Source organism: Stegostoma tigrinum, chromosome 14, assembly GCF_030684315.1.
Source record: "Stegostoma tigrinum isolate sSteTig4 chromosome 14, sSteTig4.hap1, whole genome shotgun sequence".
Taxonomy (NCBI): Eukaryota; Metazoa; Chordata; class Chondrichthyes; order Orectolobiformes; family Stegostomatidae; genus Stegostoma; species Stegostoma tigrinum.
Window position 1 is genome coordinate 72,925,549 of NC_081367.1, and position 16,572 is coordinate 72,942,120.

General features: G+C 41.7%; 1 protein-coding gene across 4 annotated transcripts in view; it reads right to left on the reverse strand.

Moving 5' to 3' along the window:
* u2surp (U2 snRNP-associated SURP domain containing) overlaps positions 1-16,572 on the reverse strand; it is an 88,202-nt gene that overhangs the window by 13,960 nt on the left and 57,670 nt on the right. For all 4 annotated transcript variants that reach the window (XM_048542443.2, XM_048542446.2, XM_048542444.2 and 1 more), the window contains 5 exons: positions 11,459-11,554; positions 11,053-11,119; positions 10,290-10,467; positions 10,086-10,196; positions 7,289-7,416 (listed from right to left, as the gene is read on the reverse strand). In XM_048542443.2, the coding sequence (XP_048398400.1) occupies positions 7,289-7,416; positions 10,086-10,196; positions 10,290-10,467; positions 11,053-11,119; positions 11,459-11,554 (580 nt within the window). The remainder of the gene's footprint in view (positions 1-7,288; positions 7,417-10,085; positions 10,197-10,289; positions 10,468-11,052; positions 11,120-11,458; positions 11,555-16,572) is intronic.

The window sequence follows — 16,572 nt, forward strand, 5'->3', positions numbered from 1 at the left end:
CTATTAATTCTCCTCCATCAGTGAAAAACAAAACGTTCTTGCCTCAGAAGAAAATTGAGATATAAGAAAACAAATGGCTAACTATTAAGTTCAACTGCATCAATATTTTGACAAACATCTCAGCAGCACTGATTACTGCTGTAGGTCGAAATCATTAACTACTTTTTATTTAAATTTGAAATGTAAAGCTCACGTAACTAAAAATTGTCAGTCATTTATTGTTTGAATGTTATTTTTCATTGATGGGATGTGGGTGTTGTTGGCGGGGTCAGCATTTATTGCCCATCCCTAGTTGCCCCTTGAGAAGGTGGTGGTGAGCTGCCTTCTTGAACTGCTGCAGTTCATGCGCTGTGGGTTGACTCACAATGCCTTTGGGGAAGGAATTCCAGAATTTGGCCCAGTGACACTGAAGGAATGGCGATAACTTACAAAGATAGCCAGGCTTAACACAGAAATGAGTGATTTTTGGCTGTCTCCATTCAGTACAAGAATATCTCAATTTACCCAATTAAAAGACCTTAAATTAAGGGAATACTTAGGAGGCAGCCATCATAATATGATAGAGTTCAGTCTGCAGTTTGAAAGAGAGAAGGCAAAATCGGATGTAAATGGTGTTACAGTTAAATAAAGGTAATTACAGGGGCATGAGAGAGGAATTGACGAAAATCGACTGGAAGCAGAGCCTACCGGGGAAGACAGTAGACCAACAATGGCAGGAGTTTCTGGGTGTAATTGAGGACACAGTACTGAGGTTCATCCCAAAGAAAAGAAAGATTATCCAGGGTGGGATTAGACAGCCATGGCTGACAAAGGAAGTCAGGAAATGTATCAAAGAAATGAGACAGCCTATAAAGTGGCCAAGAGCACTGGGAAATCAGAAGATTGGGAAGGCTACAAAAACAGAGGATAACAAAGAGAGCAATAAGGAAGGAGAGGATCAAATATGAAGGTAGGCTAGCTAGTAATATTAGAAATGATAGTAAAAGCTTCTTTCAATACACAAGAAACAAACGAGAGGCAAAAGTAGATATTGGGCCGCCTCAAATTGATGCTGGAGGGCTAGTGATGGGAGATAAGGAAATAGTTGAACAACTTAGGAAAGTTATGCGGAGTCAGAGAAAATGGGTGACATTCTTAACGAGTACTTTGCATCGGTATTCACCAAGGAGAGGGATATGACAGATGTTGAGGTTAGGGATGGATGTTTGCTTAGTCTAGGTCAAGTTGACATAAGGAAGGAGGAAGTGTTAGGTATCCTAAAAGACATTAAGGTGGACAAGTCCCCAGGTCCAGATGGGATCTATCCCAGGTTGCTGAGGGAAGCGAGAGAGGAAATAGTCGGGGCCCTAACAGATATCTTTGCAGTGTCCTTAGACACGGGTGAGGTCTCGGAGGACTGGAGACTTGCTAATGTTGTCCCCTTGTGAAAAAAAGGGCAGCAAGGATAATCCAGGTAATTATCGACGGGTGAGCCTGACGTCAGTGGTCGGGAAGCTACTGGAGAAGATACTGAGGGATAGGATCTATTCCCATTTGGAAGAAAATGGGCTCATCAGTGATAGGCAACATGGTTTTGTACAGGGAAGGTCATGTCTCACCAACTTAATAGAATTCTTTGAGGATGTGACAAAGTTGATTGATGACGGAAAGGCTGTAGATGTCATATACATGGACTTCAGTAAGGCGTTTGATAAGGTTCCCCATGGCAGGCTGATGGAGAAAGTGAAGTCACATGGGGTCCAGGGTGTGCGAGCTAGATGGATAAAAAACTGGTTGGGCAACAGGAGACAGAGTAGTAGTAGAAGGGAGTTTCTCAAATTGGAGACCTGTAACCAGTGGTGTTCCACAGGGATCTGTGCTTGGACCATTGTTGTTTGTGATATATGTAAATGATCTGGAGCAAGGTGTAGGTGGTCTGATCAGCAAGTTTGCTGATAACACGAAGATTGGAGGAGTAGCTGATAGTGAAGGGGACTGTCAGAAATTACAGCAGAATATAGATAGACTGGAGAGTTGGGCAGATAAATGGCAGATGGAGTTCAATCCAGGCAAATGCGAGGTGATACATTTTGGAAGATCAAATTCAAGGGCGAACTATACAGTAAATGGAAAAGTCCTAGGGAAAATTGATGTAGAGAGAGATCTGGGTGTTCAGATCTATTGTTCCCTAAAGGTGACAACGCAGGTCAATAGGGTGGTCAAGAAGGCATATGGCATGCTTTCCTTCATTGGGCAGGGTATTGGGTACAAGAGTTGGCAGGTCATGTTGCAATTGTATAGGACTTTGGTTCGGCCACATTTTGAGTACTGTGCACAGTTCTAGTCGCCACATTACCAAAAGGATGTGGATGCTTTGGAGAGGGTGCAGAGGAGGTTCACCAGGATGTTGCCTGGTATGGAGGGTGCTAGCTACGAAGAGAGGTTGAATAGATCGGGATTATTTTCATTAGAAAGACGGAGATTGGGGGGGGACCTGATTGAGGTCTACAAAATCATGAGGGGTATAGACAGGGTGGATAGCAAAAAGCTTTTTCCCCAGCAGAGTGGGGGACTCAATTACTAGGGGTCATGAGTTCAAAGTGAGAGGGGGAAAGTTGGAGGGAGATATGCGTGGAACATTCTTTACATAGAGTGTGGTGGGTGCCTGGAACGCGTTGCCAGCAGAGGTGGTAGACGCAGACATGTTAGCGTCTTTTAAGATATATTTGGACAGGTGCAAGGATGGGCAGGGAACAAATGGACACAGGCCGTTAGAAAATAGACGACAGGTTAGACAGAGGATCTTGATCGGCGCAGGCTTGGAGGGCCGAAGGGCCTGTTCCTGTGCTGTAGGTTTCTTTCTTTCTTTGTTTCTTAAAAAGTATTTTGCGTCAGTCTTCACAGTGGAAGACATGAGTAGCATGCCAGAAATTAGGGAGATCCAGGGGGCAGAGTTGAGTATGGTACGCATTACAAAAGAGAAAGTGCTAGAAAAGCTAAAAGGTCTAAAAATTGATAAATCTCTTGGCCACATGGCCTACATCCTAGAGTTCTGAGGGTGGTGGCTGAGGAAATAGCGGATGCTTTGGTCGTGATCTTTCAAAAGTCACTGGAGTCTGGGAAAGTCCCAGATGATTGGGAAATTGCTGTTGTAACTCCCTTGTTTAAGAAAGGATCAAGACAAAAAGATGGAAAATTATAGGCCAATTAGCCTAACCTTGGTTGTTGGTAAAATTCTAGAATCCATTGTCAAGGATGAGATTTTGAAATTCCTGGAAGTGCAGGGTCAGATTAGAACAAGTCAGCATCGATTTAGTAAGGGGAGGTCGTGCCTGACAAACCTGTTAGAATTCTTTGAAGAGGTAACAAGTAGGTTAGACCAGGGAAACCCAGTAGATGTTATCTATCTAGACTTCCAAAAGGCCTTTGATAAGGTGCCTCACGGGAGGCTGCTGAGCAAGGTGAGGTCCCATGGTGTTCGAGGTGAGCTATTGGCTTGGATTGAGAATTGGCTGTCTGACAGCAGGCAGAGAGTTGGGATAAAAGGCTCTTTTTTGGAATGGCAACCGATGACAAACGGTGTCCTGCAGGGTTCAGCGTTGAGGCCGCAGCTGTTCACCTTATATAGTAACGATCTGGATGAAGGGGCTGGGGACATTCTGGTGAAGTTTGCCAATGATACAAAGATAGGTGGACAGGCAGGTAGTACTGAGGAGGTGGGGGAGCTGCAGAAAAATTTAGACAGTTTAGGAGAGTGGTCCAGGAAATGGCTGATGAAATTCAATGTGAGGTTTTGCACTTTGGAAAAAAGAATAAAGGCATGGACTATTTTCTAAATGGTGAGAAAATTTGTAAAGCAGAAGTACAAAGGGATCTGGGAGTGTTGGTCCAGGATTCTGTAAAGGTGAACTTGCAGGTAGAGTCCGTGATTAAGAAAGTGAATGTAATGTTGTCGTTTCATCTCAAGAGGGTTGGAATATAAAAGCAGCGATGTGCTTCTAAAGCTTTATAAAGCTCCAGTTACGCCCCATTTAGAATACTGTGTCCAAATTTGGGCCCCACACCTCAGGAAGGACGTACTAGCCCTGGACCGGTGTCCAGCGGAGATTCACATGGATGATCCCTGGAATGAGAGATAATGGGAACTGCAGATGCTGGAGAATCCAAGATAATAAAATGTGAGGCTGGATGAACACAGCAGGCCAAGCAGCATCTCAGGAGCACAAAAGCTGACGTTTCGGGCCTAGACCCTTCATCAGAGAGGCATCCTCTCGTCAGCTTTTGTGCTCCTGAGATGCTGCTTGGCCTGCTGTGTTCATCCAGCCTCACATTTTATTATCTTTGATCCCTGGAATGGTAGGTTTAACGTATGATGAACGGCTAAGGATCCTGGGATTGTACTCATTCGAGTTTAGAAGGTTGAGGGGAGATCTAATAGAAACCTGCAAGATAGCGTATGGTTTAGAAGGGGTGGACGCTAGGAAGTTATTTCCGTTAGGCGGGGAGACTAGGACATAGAACATAACAGCACAGTACAGGCCCTTTGGCCCTCGATGTTGTGCCGACCTGTCATACTGATCGGAAGCCCATCTAACCTACACTATTCCACGTACGTCCATATGCTTATCCAGTGACGACTTAAACGTACCTAAAGTTGGCAAATCTAATCCCGTTGCAGGCAAAGTGTTCCATTCCCTTACTACTCTGAGTAAAGAAACTACCTCTGACATCTGTCCTATATCTCTCACCCCTCAATTTCAAGCTATGCCCCTTCGTGCTCACCGTCACCATCCTAGGAAAAAGGCTCTCCCTATCCACTCTATCTAACCCTCTGATTATTTTATATGTCTCAATTAAGCCACCTCTCAACTTTCTTCTCTGTAATGAAAACAGCCTCAAGTCCCTCAGCCTTTCCTCGTAAGACCTTCCCTCCATACCAGGCAACATCCTAGTAAATCTCCTCTGCACCCTTTCCAAAGCATCCACATTCTTCTTATAATGCAGTGACCAGATCTGTATGCAATATTCCAAGTGCGGCCGCACCAGAGTTTTGTACAGCTTCACCGTAACCTCTTGGTTCCGGAACTCGATCCCTCTATTAATAAAAGCTAAAACACTGCATGCCTTCTTAACAGCCCTGTCGACCTGGGTGGTAACTTTCAAGGATCTGTGTACATGGACACTGAGATCTCTCTGCTCATCTACACTACCATGAATCTTACCATTAGCCCAGTACTTTGCCTTCCGGTTACTCCTAAAAGTGCATCACCTCACACTTGTCTGCGTTAAACTCCATTTGCCACCTCTCAGCCCAGCTCTGCAGCTTATCTATGTCTCTCTGTAACCTACAGCATCCTTTGTCACTATCCACAACTCCATCGACCTTAGTGTCATCTGCAAATTTACTAACCCATCCTTCTACGCCATCATCCAGGTCATTTATAAAAATGACAAACAGCAGTGGACCCAACACCGACCCTTGCGGTACACCACTGGTAACTGGTCTCCAGGATGAACCTTTCCCATCAACGACCACCCTTTGTCTTCTTTCAGCAAGCCAATTTCCGATCCAAACTGCTATATCTCCCACAATCCCATTCCTCCACATTTTGTACAATAGCCTACTGTGGGGAACCTTATCGAATGACTTGCTGAAATCCATATACACCACATCAACGGTTTACTCTCATCTACCTGTTTGGTCACCTTCTCAAAGAACTCAATAAGGTTTGTGAGGCACGACCTACCCTTCACAAAACCATGCTGACTATCCCTAATCAATTTATTCTTTTCTAGATGATTATAAATCCTATCCCTTATAACCTTTTCCAACACTTTACCAACAACTGAGGTAAGGCTCACTTGTCTATAATTACCAGGGTTGTCTCTACTCCCCTTCTTGAACAGGGGAACCACATTTGCTATCCTCCAGTCATCTGGTACTATTCCTGTAGACGATGACGAGTTAAAGATCAATGCCAAAGGTTCGGCAATCTCCACCCTGGCTTCCCAGTTGATCCGAGGATAAATCCCATCCGGCCCGGGGACTTATCTATCTTCACCCTCTGTCGGATTTCTAATACCTCTTCCTTGTGAAACTCAATCCCACATAGTCTAGTAGCTTGTATCTCAGTATTCTCCTCAACAACATTGCCATTTTCTCGAGTGAATACTGTTGAAAAATATTCATTTAGTGCTTCCCCTATCTCATCTGACTCCACACACAATTTACCACTACTATCCTTGATTGTCCCTCATCTTACAGTTGTCATTCTTTTATTCCTTAAATACCTATAGAAAGCCTTAGGGTTTACCCTGATCCTATCCGCCAACAGCTTCTCATGTCTCCTCCTGGCTCTGAGCTCTCTCTTTAGGTCTTTCCTGGCTACCTCGTAGCCCTCAAGCGCCCTAACTGAGCCTTCACATCTCATCCTAACATAAGCCTTCTTCTTCCTCTTGACCAGAGATTCTACTTCCTTCATAAACCACGACTCCGGCGCTCTGCAGCTTCCTCCCCGCCTGACAGGTACATACTTATCTAGGACACACAGGAGCTTTTCCTTGAATAAGCTCCACATTTCTAATGTGCCCATCCCCTGCAGTTTCCTTCCCCATCATATGCTCCCTAAATCTTGCCTAAACTCATCGTAATTGCCTTTCCCCCAGCTATAACTCTTGCCCAGTGGTATACACCTATCCCTTTCCATCACTAAAGTAAAAATAACAGAATTGTGTTATGTTTGTGTTATGTTATGAATTGTGTTAGGACCCAAGGGCACGGCCTTAAAATTAGAGGGGGTAAATTTAAAACTGAAATGAGACGACATTTCTTCAGCCAGAGAGTGGTGGGCTTGTGGAATTCATTACCATGAGTGCAGTGGAGGCCGAGACGTTGGATGCCTTCAAGGCAGAGATCGACAAATTCTTGATCTCAGAAGGAATCAAGGGCTACGGGGAGAGTGCAGGGAAGTGGAGTTGAAATGCCCATCAGCCATGATTTAAGTGGCGGAGTGGACTTGATGGGCCGAATGGCCTTACTTCCACTCCTATGGATTATGGCCTTATGGTCTAAAACCATCTGCTGTGATTGAACTTCATTTTTCATTGAACAGCCCCTAGCTAAAGGGAACACCAAGGTTCACAGCTGTGCTCTAGCACTATTGTCTAAGGGACTACAGGTGGAGCTTTAAACATGAACTCGCCAACACTGTCCATATTCCAAGAAACAAGGAAAAACAAAATTAAACTGGCATGTGACTAGATACATGTAACTTGAGCATTAAACTGCAACTGGAAACTAAAACAATACCTTTCTTTGTTTGAAGGGGATGAGGAGCTTTCTTTTTCTTTACCATCTTTTATACGGTACTCTGATTTAATCACATCTTTCTCTTTGTCCTTTTTGTCACGCTCTCTTTCCAATTCTTTCTCCTTCTCCTAAATGCAAGGTAAAATATAACTGAAGTTCAAGTCTCAGTAGTGAAACAAAGCAAATGGTTAAAACACAATCAAATCTCAAAGAAAGCATTCACCTCATCAACTTTTGGAACAATCAAACATTTCTTGTTAATGTATTAGAACATTAAACAGTGCATTTTGGACTTGTAAGAAATACCAACTTCCCCAACTGGTCAACATATTTTACTCAGTAACTCACTGAGGCATAGAAAAAAAATTCCCCTTTTTTGCTGAGTTATCAAGTATCAGCTCAAATCTTAAGATGCTTTTCCAGGTCTAGTAATGAATGAAACAGGCAAAGCATATGCTTACATCTGTTTCTGTAACTAGTTTTTCCTGGAACAGGTTGCTGGGCTGTCACCCCAGCAATATCTTGGGGGATGCCATTCTACCTCAAGACAGGTTGACCAAAAAATTCTCCAATCCTTGCTGCCTGCTGTACATTAGGCCCACATCATGTCTTTGTCTTCCGGGGCTGTTAATTTCTGGTTTGGCACTTGAACAGGAAGCTTTTGGCCCAGAGACAAGAACACTAGGCACTGAACCCCAAGAGATAGGTCAATAACACAGGTGTTAAGATTAAGGTTAAGCAAAGTGGGGAAATAAATTGTCAGTCAGGGTGTCCTTCTCCTGATAGCTCTATGCAGAGATCTCAATATAGTAGGATAGGGTTCAACTAAAACGTAGAACAGGACAGCACGGGTGGAATTCATTCAACCCATCAGAACAAATCACTTAGTCCCACTTCTCCCCTTTGGCTATGTAATTTTTTGTTTTCCCTCTTTAAAATAATTATAAAATTCCCTAATGGAGGTGCTCACACTACCTTTGAGTTGTTGGTCAATCACCTTGATTAATCAACCCCGTAGTCACTGGAAAATCTCACTCTACCTAAACCTTTCGTTATAAATAAAATCTGTCAAACCTTCTCTTGGCCTTCTCTGATCCAAGGAAAATCAGGGCAAGAATTATACATTTAATGCCAAGGTCCTGGGGACTGCTGCTGCACAAAGAGACATTGGGGTGCAGGTTTATAGTTCCTTGAAAGTGGAATCACAGGTAGATAGGGTAATCAAGACAACATATGGCACACTTGTTTTTATTGGTCAGTGCACTGAGTATAGGAGTTGGGAGGTCATGTTGTGGCTGTCCAGGACATTGATTAGGCCACTTTCGGAATACTGCGTTCAATTCTGGTCGCCCTGCTACAGCAAAGATGTTGTCAAACTTGAAAGGGTTCAGATAAAGACTGACAAGGACGTTGCCTGTGTTGGAGGTTTGAGCTTGTAGGGAGAGGCTGAATACGCTGGGACTATTTTCCCTGGAGCGTTGGAGGCTGAAAGGTAACTTTAGAGGGGTTTCGAAGATCATGACAGGCATGAATTGGATGAAAAGCAAAAGTCTTTTCCCCAGGATAGGAGAGTCCAAATCCACAGGGCATAGGTTTAACTTGCTCTGAAGAAATTAGTGTTGACTCCCTTTCACTAGCCCTGCGCTTGCCAAATGGTTTATTATTTTCCATACAATTAATTCCAATAGCTTCTACATAGTCAGTTGTAAACTAACTGACTTGTAATTCATGAGTTCATCTTGCTCCCAGTTTTTCTGGAGTCTATTTGCAAACTCCCAAGTCCAACTGCCAATGACCACTTAATGAAATATCAAGTCATAAGTAACATGAGTAGGGGAGGCTTGGGGAATACAATCACACAAATAGGTTCCATCAATGTTGCTCTACAGCTGGCCAGTAGCAGGGAGAAGTTAACTGCAACAGTTCTCTTTCTCTCTCTTTTTCTCTCTCTTCCCTCCCTCCACCCACACCCCCGCCAGCTGCAACCAACATGGCTGAAATGAACAATTTCATAAACAGCATAGGGACCACAGTAGAGTTGGCAGATGAATGGTCAAGGACTTTTATCCAAGGGAGGGGAGTTAAAAACTAGAGGGGACAGGTTTAAGGAGAGAGGCGAAAGACTTAAAAAGGACCTAAGGGGCAACTTTTACACGCAGAGGGTGGTGCAGGTATGAAATGAACTGCTAGATGAAGTGGCAGAGGCTGGTACAATTACAAAGATTTAGAAGACATCTGAATGGGTAAATGAATGGGAAAGGTTTAGAGGGCTATGGACCAAATACTGGCAAACACATTATTTTAGGAATATCTGGTTGGCATAGATGAGTTGGACTGAATAGTCTGTTTCAATGCTGTACACCTCTATGACTGTTAGTGTACAGGAGAAAAGCAGCAACATGTTCAATCATGCTTTGCAATGCATGATATTTCATTACGTCTACCAAATGAAATCCTACTGATTGCCAAATACCATTAGATCTTGATGTAATCAAATCAGCTGATAGTAATTTTATTTTAAGGTTTACAGGGCAGAAATAGATTACATTTTCTTAAGTGCCAGTTGTGCATTACATATATTTTACAGATATTAAAAGATAACAAATATATCCACAAATGAAATTATCCTTACAAATGCTATGATATCAGCAAATTGGCAACCTCACAATTTACAACAATAATTACACTCATTAGTTTAGTAACAGTCTTACCAATGAGACAAATCAAACACAATCAAATGAAGCAAGAAGGAATAAAATCTATTTAAATCAAGTTAATGAAATTATGCTGCACTCACCCTCTGAAGTAGTTTGTCTCTATAATGTTCTACTTGCTCTTGTATGGTCTGACCTGCCTTTTTTAGCCTCTTCCCAGATTCCAACTCATCTTGGAACTTCATTACTTTGAGCTGGAAAAAAAGTATTTTTTTAAGTACAAATATATTTATAGAAACAACCCAGAATGATTTTGCTGAAAACATTGTAACAGAGAATATTTATACCTCTATTTCTCGAAGCTTTGCTCGCTTTTCTTCAGACATTTCTGAATACTTGAGAACAGGTTTAGATTCCATTGATTCTTCCTTAACCGGGTTAGTAAAATAAAGCAGTTCCTCTGGCCGAGGCACTTGATCATCGATGTCATCATCATCATCATCACTTTCCTTTAATGTGCTGTCCCTGTTAATTACAAACATCTGTCATTGTAATAGTTGTTAAAATACATCCTGATTCACTGAAAAACAAAACATACTTTACTTTCCAATAGGGCCATCAGAAATCACTCACTCACGAATTCTTCTTGTTTATGCAACATTTTTTTGAAATAAATCAATGTGATAGATTAAAATGCTGTAATACATGAATGAACATTTGCAATTTTATGACGGGTGTAAATCTAATGCATTCAATCTTTTTAGAATTAGCTGCAAAACACCATATTGAGACAGCAAGTACGGAAAGGCTTGTAAATGTTAAAATCACAAAGCTAAGCTACTCAATTTCATGTCTTATTAATACTTATAGCTCGGGTGTATGTGGTTCCCAAAAAAGTATTAAAATGTCATCCATGTGTGTGTTTCTCCTTTGGTTTAATGCTACAGGCTAAATAAAGCCAATGCAAGAGACAAGAAGCACAAAATACCTGGTTTGTTCTACCAATGACATTTTTTAAAGAATTATTCATGAGTTAATCACTTGCTAATTCTGATATCAAACTTTATTATCCCTGAGTATATATCATTGTAAGTTAGAATATCAACATACACTGGTGGTTCATCCTCTTCTGATTCAGTCGGCTGGTCAAAGAGCTCCCATTTTGAAGTTGTAACAGCTGCACGAGAAGTATGCTTTGTTACTTATTCCAATAATGATCAATTAACTCATTTCATTAACTTCTCATATTTAACGTGTAGTAAAACTACCTGCCGAAAGCATTTGACCATTAGCCAAAAAATCCTGAGTTTATTTTGAATTAAAGAACTGGACATTAAATTAATCTGGTAGAATCTAATCACAAGTTTAACTCATTTATCCTAAGAACAATCTAGGAACAAGTTCAATACTATAATACGGACTAGAGGTATCATAATGTGGTTTGAAAATTTTATACTGCATCACTGAGTTGTAGAAAATTACTGAACCATCACCTTGTGGTTCATTTGCAACTTACCTTGTGATTCCAATTCTGCTTCATCTACTGCTTCCCATTTTGATGGAGCAACTTTAAATACTGACTGAAACTTCTTGGGATCTTCAGGGCCATCAACTAACAAAGGCAGAGAAACATTTAGTGCATCGTTCAAATCTCAATATTAGATGAAAGTCTGTCTAAATTATAGGCTGTCATTTCTTCCTCTAGAACTAAAGAGCTGCTTCACAGTTAACTTGACTTCACTGGAAGAATTAAAACCGATGTAAATCACACGTTGATCAGAAATTGTTAGTTATTGGGCAATTTAGGTGTTTATCAATCATTTGTCTAAATGAAGGAAAAATAGTCTACGTAACATTTGTGAAGATTTCATATTGGTATCCTATGAAAACACAAGCATCAAAAATCCATGCCTCTTTCAGCTCTCAAAACTCGGCCAAGAGAAGATTGGAAACCTGCTCCAGATCACAAACTGCAGCCACGTAGATAGAGAGCGCAAGCGCGATAGAAAGCAAGACATCAAGCACAAGCCAGAAAGCAAGCAAGACAGCAAGTGCAAGCGAGACACCAAAGTTTATTTGTATAGACATATCGTCTGTAGCTTTATTTACTCCTATTTCCACAGAAGGCTGGTTAGGGTCCAAGTGTACTCAATTTCGGAGTAAGTGGCAATATTGACATCAAATTAGCTTGGCGACAAGTACAGGCATGATAGTTGCATAGTTGAGGAATTATCGGACTGAATGGTCATTTACAATGTGTTTTGCAAGGGTCAGCTGTGCTTTCACTGTGATGTTCTGCAAGGCTCAATTGTGGTTCCATTATTACAAACAATTTGGTCTTGGACACAGAAAATAGCACTGTAAAGTTTGAAAATGCTATAAATCAGTAGCTGGCCCAGTTGGAACTGTGTCCAATTCTTGGTATCACACCTAAGGAAAGAAAGTTCCAGGTCTAACTGGTTATGGTTCTGTGCGTAGATGGAGTAAGCCGAGCTTGTTCTCCACACAGCAGAGGAGGCTGAAAGGAGATGTGTTATGTGTTTAAAATCATGGAGGGTGAGAACAAACAGAAACAAACCATTTCTAATGGCAAAGTGTTAACGCTCAGGAGGCAGAGTTAGAACAACTGGCAAAAGAACTAAAGATGGAAAGAAAAACCTTTTACACAAGTGGTTGGGATTTGGACTGCACCGTGAGATAGGGTGGCAGATTAAATTAAGACCATAAGACATAGGAGTGGAAGTAAGGCCATTTGGCCCATCTTGTCCACTCCTCTATTTAATCACGGCTGATGGGCATTTCAACTCCACTTCCCTGCACTCTCCCCATAGCCCTTGATCCTTCCGAGATCAAGAATTTATCACTGTGCTCTGTGGCAATGAATTCCATAGGCCCACCACTCTCTGGCTCCTCATTTTAGTTTAAAATTTACCCCCTCTAATTCTAAGGCTGTGCCCACGGGTCCTAGTCTCCCTGCCTAAAGGAAACAACTTCCTAGCGTCCACCCTTTCTAAGCCATACATTATCTTGTAAGTTTCTATTAGATCTCCCCTCAACCTTTTAAACGCCAATGAATACAATCCCAGGATCCTTAGCCATTCATCGTACGTTAAACCTACCTTTCCAGGGATCATCCGTGAGAATCTCCACTGGACATGCTCCAGTGCCAGTATGTCCTTCCTGAGGTGTGGGGCCCAAAATTAGACACAGTATTCTAAATGGGGCCTAACTAGAGCTTTATAAAGCCTCAGAAGCACATCGCTGCTTTCATATTCCAACCCTCTTGAAATAAACAAGAACATTACATTCGCTTTCTTAATCATGGACTCTACCTTCAAGTTAACCTTTAGAGAATCTTGGACCAACACTCCCAGATCCCTTCGTACTTCTGCTTTACAAATTTTCTCACCATTTAGAAAATAGTCCATGCCTTTATTCTTTTTTCCCCAAAAAGCAAAACCTCACATTTGCTCCACGTTAAACTCCATCAGCCATTTTCTGGACCACTCTCCTAAACCATCTAAATCTTTCTGCAGCCTCCCCACTTCCTCCATACCACCTGCCAGTCCACCTAACTTCGTATCAACGGCAAATTTCGCCAGAACGCCCCCAGTCCCTTCATCCAGATTGTTAATATATAAAGGTGAACAGCTGCGGCCCCAACACTGAACCCTGCGGGACACCACTCGTCACTAGTTGCCATTCCAAAAAAGAGCCTTTTATCCCAACTCTCTGCCTTCGGTCAGACAGCCAATCCTCAATCCAAGCCAGTAGCTCACCTCGAACATCATGGGCCCTCACCTTGCTCAGCAGCTTCCCATGAGGCACCTTATCAAAGGTCTTTTGGAAGTCTAGATAGATAACATCCACTGGTCTAACCTACTTGTTAGCTCTTCAAAGAATTCTAACAGGTTTGTCAGGCACGACCTCCCCTTATTAAATCCATGGTGACTTGTTCTAACCCAAATCTGCACTTGCAAGAATTTAGAAACCTCATCCTTAATGATGGATTGTAGAATTTTACCAGCAACAGAGGCTCGGCTAATTGGCCTATAATTTTCCATCTTTCGTCTTGATCCTTTCTTAAACAAGGGGGTTACAACAGCAATTTTCCAATCATCTGGGACTTTCCCTGGCTCCAGTGACTTTTGAAAGGTCACGACCAAAGCCTCCGCTATTTCCTCAGCTACGTCCCTCAGAACTCTAGGATGTAGCCCATCGTGGCCAGGAGATTTATCAATTTTTAGACCTTTTAGCTTTTCTACCACTTTCTCTTTTGTAATGCCTACCGTACTCAACTCTGCCCCCTGACTCTCTTTAATTGTTGGGATACTACTCATGTCTTCCACTGTGAAGACTAACGCAAAGTACGTATTAAGTTGTTTAGCTATTTCCTCATCTCCCATCACTAGCCTTCCAGCAAAAAATTTGGAGTGGCCCGATGTCTACTTTTGCCTCTCGTTTGTTTCTTATGTATTCAAAAAAACTTTTACTATAATTTCTAATATTACTAGCTAGCCTACCTTCACATTTGAACCTCTCCTTCCTTATTTCGCCCTTTGTTATCCTCTGTTTGTTTTTGTAGCCTTCCCAATCTTGATTTCCCAGTGCTCTTGGCCACTTGATAGAGACTGTCTCTTCCTTTGATACATTTCCTGACTTCCTTTGTCAGCCAAGGCTGTCTAATCCCATTCCGGATAATCTTTCTTTTCTTTGGGGTGAACATCTGTACTGTGTCCTTAATTACACCCAGAAACTCCTGCCATTGTTGCTCTACAGATTATATAAAGAAACTGCTGCCATTGTTGCTCTACTGGCTCTAAATTGTAGTCCTCAAGCAGAATCTCAAAATATTTGGAGAAAGCAAAAAAAGAGAGAGGGTAGTGAAGACATAGTGTAGAAGTGAACCAAACCGGATTGCTTGCTTAAAGAGCTGGTGCAGAATGAGTTGCCACATAGAGTCCTATCAAGCCTTTCTCTATGCTCAGAAACTCTGCAAGGTAACAGACTTCATGAGTAAAGACAATATGCTGAAATGGATAGGAGCACGGCAGATGGAATTTCAATCCAGAGAAGAAAGAAATAATGTATTGACAGGGCTAATATGGAAAGCTGGCATACTACGATAAGCACAATTTTGATAAATATAGATAAGTAGGAACATCTGCATTTACACATCTTTATCAACTTAACCTGCAACTACTTAAGTGGTTAAAATAGTATGTGGGTTATTTGAGATTAAAGATACAGAATTAAAGCGTAAGAGTGACAAAAATCACAGTACAATTTCATAAAATTGCTGGTTAGGTCTCAGCTGGACTTTGGGTAACTCTGGCCATCACACTTCATGATGTAAACGTCTAGAAGAGAGTACAGAGGTTGGCACCACACAGAAGGGGCATTTTAAAAATTTTATGAGATATTGGCATGGCTAGTAAAGTTGGTGTTTGTTGTCCATTCTCAATTTTCCTGAAATGATTAGCTTGCTAGACCATTTCAGAGGCATTAGGAGCTAACCACATTGCTGTGGGTCTGGAGTAACATGCAAACCACAACAGGTAAAGACAGCACTTTCCTTCCCTAGATGACATTAGCGTACCAGATGGTTATTTAAAATAATAGTCACCATTAGATTATCTTTTTAATTCCAGATGTTTATTGAATTCAAAATTCACCATTGCTATGGTGGTATTTGAACATAGAACATTACAGCACAGTACAGGCCCTTCAGCCCTCGATGTTGTGCTGACCTGTCATACTGATCTGAAGCCCATCTAATCTACACTATTCCATTTACGTCCATATACTTGTCCAATGACGACTTAAATGTACCTAAAGTTGGCGAATCTACTACCGTTGCAGGCAAAGCGTTCCATTCCCTTACTACTCTCCGAGTAAAGAAACTACCTCTGACATCTGTCCTATATCTTTCACCCCTCAATTTAAAGCTATGCCCCCTCGTGCTCACCGTCACCATCCTAGGAAAAAGGCTGGATAGGGAGAGCCTATCTGAGAGCCCTCTGATTATTTTATATGTTTCAATTAAGTCACCTCTCAACCTTCTTCTCTCTAATGAAAACAGCCTCAAGTCCCTCAGCCTTTCCTCGTAAGACCTTCCCTCCAAACCAGGCAACAACCTAGAACCCACAACCCCAAAACACTAATCTGGGATTTTGCATTATAAGTCCATTGACATTACCACTCTGCTAAAACATTCCCATAAACATGAGTTATGGGGAGAGGTTGGAACAGTTAGAATGACTGTCCTTGATAAAATGGTGGCTAACAGATTGCTAAATAGAGAGGTTTTTAAGATGAAGAGATATTGATACTGAAAACGGCTTTTCTCTTCATGCAAACAAGTGGGTTAATAACCAGAAGACGTAGGTTTAAAATCTTCAGCAAAAGATTCAAAAGGGAGTAAAATATTTCTCCTGAACCAAGTGTCAAATTCTGAAGTGGTCTATCTGAAAAGGCAGTGGAAGCTGATTCGATTTAATAATGGGGGAAGTTGGAAAGCAACTTAAGGATGCATTACTAATAATGAGCAGGTTATGTGATTAAGCAAGCCTGATATTTAAAAGAACCAGGATAAGCAATATGGGTCAAATGGCATCCTTTTGTACAGTA